The following is an 8,844-nucleotide window of genomic DNA, read 5'->3' as shown; positions in this document are numbered from 1 at the left end:
ACTGAAACTTAATAATGCCATGAAAAAAATAATTCACATCTACATGTTACCATGAAGTAAACATGAGCAAACTGACAGCAGACCACAGCACAGGACAGATCCTAACATGATCATGTTAAAAATATGTTTGTGGTTGTCTTTGGTGCCAGTTCTGTTTCACATGGCAGGTAAACAGACAGCAGCAAGTAGACAGTCTCATTTAGGATCAGTCTACTTTAAAGTTAATCTTACTAGCCAAAGAAAACATACTATATGTGTCAACAGGAGTAATGACTTAAAGATGATTTTAAAGCTGGAGGCACCTTGGGCTAAAGATGAACTGATCTACTAAATGATAAAAAACTATTTGGTATTAAAGGCACAAGTATTTGGGCTTTTTCTAAATCAAGGCCAGCCACTATGACTGTACTCCCCACCTTCCCATTTAAGATGTTCTACCTTTAAATCATATCTAAGCTGTGGTTTCTGGAAGATCTACTTCCCTAAGGGTCCTGTCGTCTCCAGAATGACTCAACTCCTCCCTTTACTCATATCTGATAAAAGAAATAAAATGGATGAGTTAAAACTGAATCAAATAATAGTCTAAACAAGGAAAAAGCCCACTTGAATTCAGAAAGATTTTACAGTAGATTGCATCTTTTTCTCAACCCTTCACGTCACCACCAAGTATGAGTTTCATCTTCATCTTATCTAAACTGATATACACAGAGGAAAATAGACGTACCTATAAACAGCTTTCTCAGATGCAGATGAGGTTTAAGTGTTTTAAGAGGTGGGGGTGGACATTAGTCACAAAAGACACAGTCCTTGGCTGAAAAGGAATTTCATGGTTACCCAGAAGAAAGTAAATTATTTATTATTTTGTATTTACACTTGAGTTTACATCATCAAAATTTGGCGAGGTAATTCCTGACTGAACAGCTGGAAGACCACACACACACATCCTCAAGGGGTAAACTAGGACTTGGAGAATGAACAAAAAACTATAATATAATCAAGACCAAAAACAATTCCTCTTTTTTGTCTTATGTTTTATCTCTTTAAAAGGGATGTCAAAGGACACCGTAATGTATCACTCTTTAAATTTTTTTCTGTTGAGTCTCTCAGACTCTTAGAAGCATACTTAGAAGAAAGTAACGAGGAACAGCTTGTTTTAAAGATCAGATTTGAAACTCCTGTGTAGACAAGATCAAAAACTCTTTTTGAAAAACTTTTTTTCTCTCAGTTTAGGTCTCCTTGAATTAGCTTAAACATCTCCCAGAAGCACAACTGAAATTCTGATGAAAACAGAAAAAAAAGAATCATTTGGATGCTAAAATCCTACTAAAGCAGGTCAGATAAGATGGTGAGACCACACAACATTTTAAAATCCTGAGGAGAAGGGAAACATGTTCTCCAGTATTAAAGAACAAAATGTCTGATCATCAAAAGTCTCTCCTGAAATATTTCCTCTCCTCTACTTCCCATCTCCTTTCTTCCTGCTCTCTTTATCGATCAGGTCTTTGGAGGCAGAAGACTTTCGCCTGGCTGTCTCCTGAAGCGGTTACTGCGAGAGACGCTTCCCTGAAGGAGATATAGACGAAGACAGTCAGGATGAGATCAAGAGAGAAATCAGCAGAATTTAGTGAATGAAGAAACAGGCTAAAAACACAATCACAATAATGGCCCAAATACCTCAACATCAATATATATCAATAAACTGTGATAGTATATTTATACACAAGAACATTCTCTACAAGGAGAGATAAAGCTTTGTAGCAAAGTTTCACCTGTTGATGGTGAAGTTGAGGATCTCTGCAGTGTGGCCGTGGTACTCAGACACCATGCTGCCAGAACGAGCGTCCCATAAGCGTAGTGCTCCGTCTAAGCAGCATGTGGACACCACAGAAGAAGACTCTTCCCACCGCAGGTGAACGATGCCAGCCTGGAGGAACACAGAGAGGAAGTTAGGCAGCAGCTGTTAACAGCTGACATTTCTAACTCAGGTTAGGTAGCTAATCACCGTATCTGGTTTGCTGACAGTCACTATCCTGTTTTTAAACACATCTGATTTGCAATATAGCTAACATTTTGAGTAGAGGCTAGTAATATGTCGGTTGCGTTGCTAACTAAACTAAAACACAATTATTGTCTTGTCTTGGAGTGTAGGACAAGGCAGTTAGCAGTGTGACTATTTACCGATGCACTTTTTTGACTGTGCTGTTTCCCATTTATAGAATTTATTTGTGTTTGATTTGTCCCCACGCAAAAAGAGTTTGCTTTTTAGTAAATGTTTTTTTAATTTCTCACTTTCAGTGAAAGGTAAAAATATAAAAAGTTGAGGACTGATGGAAACATTTGCCAAACTGTCCATTAAACTGCTATAATTCATATTTTTATAATAACAATGTATCAAATGACAATGTGAAAACAATGTGACAATGTGAAAGGGGTCGCCTGCAATGATGAACCTACAGAGAATTATCACTCTAATCTGCAGCTCCCCTTGGCTTTATGGAGCTTTATAGTGTTTCAGCTCATTGTTTAGCTGGCCTGCTCAACTAGACCTCCCTGATGGCACCAGAAGTGGTTGCTAGGAGATACAGTATACAGAGTTCAGACAAGAGAGAATCCATAGCGGTATGCATGGGGAACTAAACTAAACACACAAAAAGCAATACAAACTCTCCCTCTTCTCTTTCTGCTGCTTGTTACCTCATGTTGACACCTGTGCCTCAGGACCTGTGATGAGAGGTCGTATATGGCCAGAGTCCCATCCAGGTACGCCACAGCTATGAGAGGCAGGCTGGAAAGGACAACAGATGAAACCTTTAAGAAACTGTAGCAGAGCGGTAAAGATTCCCTCTGTTGTTTCTACATTATTCTGACACTCGCTGCTCTTTCTGGACAAAAGAGCATTGTTGAGTAAAAGCATATTTTCTCTTACAGGTAGTGGTGGAAGTGGTACGTGTATTCGTCCCAAACCGTTCGGTACAGGATGTTTGGTTCAGTATGTGATTTCCTCGGATCGGTACGCCCTGTGACCCAAACTATTACTGTCAAAATAGTCTATTTATGTTGACTAGTTGGACATGTGGAACATAAATTCTAGACCGAGAGTTTTACCCGGAACGTTTTGGCAGCGCAACAGCTGCTGTCTATCAGCTGTAGCATGCTAGTCGGCTTAGCCTGGTTAGTCAAGCTCATGGTAAACACAAATGAGAGACCAGAGCTGGAGGATCCTCCCGTGACATTTAGATCCTCTGTATGGGAGCATTACAGTCTCCCGGTTAGTTAAGATGGCCAACTATGAGCATAAAACTGTATGCCGACATTGTTCAGCTGAAGTCGGGTTTGTCTGTGGAAACACTTCAAACATGTCATTTATGACGGCATCACCCGAATGTGTTGATTAGCAGAACGAGACAAAAATAGACTGAAAGGTGAGTCTTCCTCCCCACAGCGTTCAGGCAGCCTCTCACTGCAGACTCAGACCTTGCCAAATAAATAACTAATGATAAAGGAGTGTTTATGTGTGACCATACTCGTCATATAGAATAAAGCATTTTAGCAATTTAAGCATATGGTCAAAGTGCTTGAGCCCAGCCACAATGTGCCTTCATGTGTGCATTTCAGTCAGTCCGTTGTGCTGCTCTGTATAAACCAGCACAAGCTGCAGCTGTTCAGGAATTATCAACAGGTCAGAGTCTTACGATGGAGCATTACTGAAAACGTGACCCTAAAACCGAGGTACATGCTGAAGACAGTGAATTTTGTGTACAGTTACACCCCTACTTACAGGGTAGTGTTTCCTAAATCTATGAAGCTCTATGTGCCACAGTTAGTATTTGTAATATAACAGGTTAATTTTCCTTATTAGGGGACTTCCATATTTTGCCATAAATTCAAAAGGTATTTAATTTAAAATTATCTGAAGCAGGAATTAGCAGAATATCCTCGAATTTGAAAAGCTGTAACCACTAAGCAGCATTGGCACCTGAATTCTCCTGGTTAAGGATACATGGAAACCTTTTTTGCAGTTTAATAGTCTAATGTCTACTCGTGACGTTCACAAAAGTTTACAATACTTTACAACTCACATGTTGCAGAATCCCACAGATTCGACAGAGTTGGATTCTTCCTCGTCTTTTGATCCTTTGGCTTTACCTCCATCCACAGGGAACGATCCGACCACCTTTAAACACACAAACAACACAAAAAAACACAGAGATTGGAAGCTGATAAAGAACACGCTAGTCTTACAAAGAACAAATAACAACAGGATGATGTTTCAGAGTTGCAGCTACTTCTACGTGTGTCACTGTTTTTACTGCACACAACACAACTTTCTTCTCCATCTTTTATTACGTCGTTCTGACACCCACCTTGCCTGTGTTGGTGTTGATGAGTTTGGCACAACCGTCCACTGAACCTGTCAGCACCAGAGAGCCGTCCTTGTTACACGCCAGGCAGGTCAGCGCCCCCTGGTGTCCGTCCTGACCTGTTGAACGAGACAAAACCATCAGTGTAACAGTGATGTGTTTCTTCTCAGTCATACTTCTTATACAAAGATTCTTAATGAGCAAATGCGCCACAGAAACTCTGATAGTGTCTGTATTGTACATGGACTACTTTAAAATCAGGGCCAAGTCTTAGAGAGTCTAAGACTCTTATAATTTGACAATTATCTCTTTTAACTCACAATAAATGCCAGAATGGCTTTCCCGTTGGGGTTGGAGCAGCAGAGTCACTTCCCCTGACATGCTCTTCAGAATCTGAATCAGAAATACTTTATTGATCCCCGAGGGGAAACTCTTTTGTTACAGCTGCTCACTATCACGTCAGTGCACACTTAATAATAGAAGGAATAGAAGTACTAAGCAAATCAAAATATGATACGCTATAATACAGCTAAGATAAATTAAGTACAAAGTGGATATAAAGTATAAAAGCTAAAATAAGTGTAAGTACCAAAGTGGATTTAGAGGTTGATAAGTATGTACAGTATAATACAATGTAATAATATAAGTAATAAGTAATAGTCCAATAATGAGTACTGTCAAGTTAAGTGTAGCTTATAAAGATGATTATGAAACGGTGGATATTCCACAGCAGTAATAGAAATATGAATAAATATCAATAAATAGGGAATATTATCACCTCATTGTCGCTCCTCAGTTCTCCTATAAATACATTTCTTTCTTGTGTGATCTCTCTATTAAGCTCTTATAATTATGACTGTAATTTGAGTCTTTTTGATAGTTACATTAATTATAAGTCACATAGATAACAAAAATCTACCAAAAGCTTAAAATGTGAAGGTAACAGCAGGATGAAGCTACATTTGAGAGCTGCCAGACTCACCTTTAATTACATGGACGGTGTTTCCCTGCTTCAAATCCCACACGCGTACCGTTCCATCCTCATAACCCACTACAGCCCGTTTACCTGCAAAACATATAAAGTAATATAAGTTCTTTTTTTTTACATCAAGATTTTGGAGGACTTTGTTTTTTAATCAAGTTCATTCTGTCTTTTTTAGCATGTGTTTTGGGGCCAGTATTTATCAAGAGAATATTTAGAGTATATAAATAGGGATCAATAAAGAGAAGTGGGAAAAAAAGGTAAATTGGCTGATAAAGTAAAAGAAAAAGAAAAAAAAAAGAAGGAAAAAAGCATGAGTTTAAATGCTGCTTAGTGGCTTTAAATTGTACTTTTAAATACTGTAAAGCATCCTGTAACTCCAAATTATTTTTTGTGAGTGACTTTGTGCCTTGTTTTCCCATCTCTCACCATCAGGGAGGACTTTGCCACTGGTGGCCTGGCATGCAGAACTCTGGAAGGTTTTACAGTCTCCTGAAGGGATCTTCCACATCCACACGTTGCCGTCGTCTGTTCCCGCCAGCAGCACCGGAGCGCAGGGATGCCACTCCAACCACTGAGGAGGAAGCAGGGCAGACAACCACACACTACTTTACTCACAAACACACATATTATTTCCCTCTAATTATCATGGGTTGTGTGCCTTGCTAAAGGGCAACTCAGCAGTTGCAGTTGAGGAAGGGGAGAATGTCCGATCATTCACTTACTCCACAAGACCACAAATTTTCATCTTGAGCGGTCATCCTCTCTTATTTCCTCATAATTCCTTTAGCCCCAATAAAATACTTTAAACAAGTGCTTACAGATGCACAAACTAAACAGACACACAAATACACATTCAGGCTGATGTAGTATTTTTGGATTATTCTCTTAAACGCACATTCTCTGTAATGAAGCCCTTACCTCCAGATCTCCCACTTCGAAGGACCAGATCTCCTCTTTGGTTTCTACTTTCCAAACTTTAATCATGCCGCTCATGTCACCCGAAGCCACCATGGAGGAGTCATGGCTGAACACGGCACACGTCACAGAGTCTTTGTGACCTGTGGAGACAAAAAGACAAAAAAATTTTCTCCAGTGTCAGCTAAAAGCTACAGAGAAACACCAAGAAAACTTTATTTTGCTTAATAGACATTCTTTATGTTTTTTGCTGCCCAATTCCAAACAGACAAGTCACATTCTACTGAACTGCTGGTAGCCAAAAGAGTGATCTTAGAACCTGGTATGTTAGCTGAGCATGATGGACTTTTACAAAATTCATTGTAAATGTTAGTATAGCTAATCTGATCACATAACAAAACTGATGTCAACAACCTAACTTATTTCCCTTATACTACCCTTATTTTGTCAGTTTAGCTGCATCAAGACATAGTTCAGGTGAATACAAAGAACAGGAGGGGACAGAACAAGAGGTTTAACCTGCTGAGACTCAGCAAAGTAACCTCTAACCAGATATTGGCAGTAATACACAAGTTTAGTTTAGTTGTTGAGGAAAAATACGAGGAGGTTTAGCCATTTTCCAATTGTTTTAGCTTTTCAGTGCAGACAGGGATTTTTTACAAAAAATGACCTGAAAACACTAGTGTGGAAGCGTGTCATTATACACATAAACTGCATTTTCAGATTTAGCCAGGTTGGATGTAGTCTTATATTATTATTCTCACTGTGGCTATCTGTCACCACTATAATTTGACTGCAAATGTTCGTATCTGGCATTATAAATTGACTATAGGTGTAAACAAAAGGACTCATAGATGCTTTGTGTGAATGCGGCCCTCAGTCTGCCAATAACACTCACCTGTGCACTCCAACAGAACTTCTCCGTCGCTCACCCTCCAAACGTAGGCCTTATCATCCTCTCCTCCTGTTACAGCCAAGCTGTTTGTCGCAGGATCCAAACTCACGCAAAAGACTGAGCCTGGACAAAGAAAGGGAAGAGCAGTTTAAAAGTTTAACAGACTGAATCTGCCAGATAATGAGAGTATAAACCCATGACAAGATGCTACCGGTGTGTTTGGAGAAGGTGAGTTCGCTGTCATCTTGCTCTGCCTCAGCTTCCATCTCGTCCTCAGTCTCCCAGCCTTCATCATCTGCGTTTCCAGGGTCTTCAAAGTCAACGTCCTCCAAGTCATCAGCCAAGTCATCTTACAGTGAGAGAGAAAGAATGTTAATTAAGATGGAAGGTGATGATTATAGGGGTCCTTCGGCTGCAAAACAGCACTAAACTCCTGCTGGAAAGGAAATGTAATTTGCTGTTCAGTTTAGTTCAAGTCTAATTCCAGTTACCAAAAACAAATATCTAGCCTGATACGGATTGTCACAAGTAAGGCAAAAAGTAAACGTTGCCAAAAGTGACTTAAGAGTTGTAACTTTAAACTATTTTCTACTCACCGGGACCAGGCTCCGTCTCGTTTAGGTCGATTACTTCAATAATTTCCTCATCTCCGTGGATCTCAATCGCATTTTCCTCCGTGTTATCCATGCTGTTAGCAGGCTAAAAGCTAGCCAACCAGACTTTAGGCTACCTCACTTTTAGCTACTTACAGAGTCCTAACGTGGTTAAAAGTTACACTTTGGCTCACAAACGTCGCATACAGCGTTGTGTGGATTTACTTAAACATTAGTTAAATGTCAAACTAACTGCCTCCCCATGTTTTCTTCACATGTAGCGGTGACTATAGACGCATAATGATGACGTAAGACACATTGTCACTCCGTACCTCCGTATCCACAAGATGGCGGCGTTGTACAAAATAAATACATGATAATACTGCTCAGAAAATAATGTATGACCAGTTTTGAGTATGTTTCAATAGCTGGAGCTGATGTCTAACGAGTCGTCAACCACTTACTGTGTCAATTCTCTTCATAAACATTGTAGTTAACACTAAACTAAGTTGTTGTTGCGTTTTGTATGACACGTTTCCTTACATCTACTGACTGCTTTTTGTAGCATGATTGCATAATAATGCTAATACAAAAACAAGACTAAATTTAGATGGGGTAGTCATAATTAGCTCATTTCAATGTTACCTGACTATGTTTGACGGGATTAAGGTGACAAGAATAATTGTTTATTTGTTTGTCCTAGCTTTCAGTAGGAGAGAAATTGATTTGTTAAATCATAGTAAGTACTGTTAAATTTGAAAAAATATTCAATACTAAAAGATTAGACTAATAGAAAAGCCATTCTTGCTAAGTTTGGTAAAATAATGATGGCTACTTTTAAGTATCTATTGAATATTACCAGAGTGTGCTTTTTTGCACATTTTGTATATTTGTTTATTTATTTACTTATTATTTTCTTGTTTAATGTAGCCTATTGTTTTTGGCCCAGTTTATTTCAATTACTGGGAAACAAGTGTCACTCCACTTACATTATTTCTTTTTCTTTTGTTTTCTTTACATTTAACCATATACCTCCTTGAGGTGTCATTGTGGAATAAGAAAAATCCTCCCACAACTAGTACTAATAATATTAGT

General features: G+C 38.9%; 1 protein-coding gene across 1 annotated transcript; it reads right to left on the bottom strand.

Annotated features, from left to right (window-relative positions):
* Positions 1–840: 840 nt before the first annotated feature.
* LOC122872204 (angio-associated, migratory cell protein) lies at positions 841–8,068 on the bottom strand. The gene is made up of 11 exons (XM_044188123.1): positions 7,753–8,068; positions 7,368–7,505; positions 7,160–7,279; positions 6,265–6,404; positions 5,773–5,917; positions 5,344–5,427; positions 4,365–4,480; positions 4,080–4,174; positions 2,695–2,785; positions 1,770–1,924; positions 841–1,563 (listed from the first exon to the last, which is right to left on the bottom strand). Exons 1-11 carry the CDS (start codon positions 7,841–7,843, stop codon positions 1,488–1,490), a joined length of 1,251 nt encoding a protein of 416 aa, XP_044044058.1. The 5' UTR covers positions 7,844–8,068; the 3' UTR covers positions 841–1,487.
* Positions 8,069–8,844: the final 776 nt, after the last annotated feature.

This window comes from Siniperca chuatsi, linkage group LG24 (assembly GCF_020085105.1).
Source record: "Siniperca chuatsi isolate FFG_IHB_CAS linkage group LG24, ASM2008510v1, whole genome shotgun sequence".
Lineage (NCBI taxonomy): Eukaryota > Metazoa > Chordata > Actinopteri > Centrarchiformes > Sinipercidae > Siniperca > Siniperca chuatsi.
This window is presented reverse-complemented; position numbering and strand designations above follow the sequence as displayed.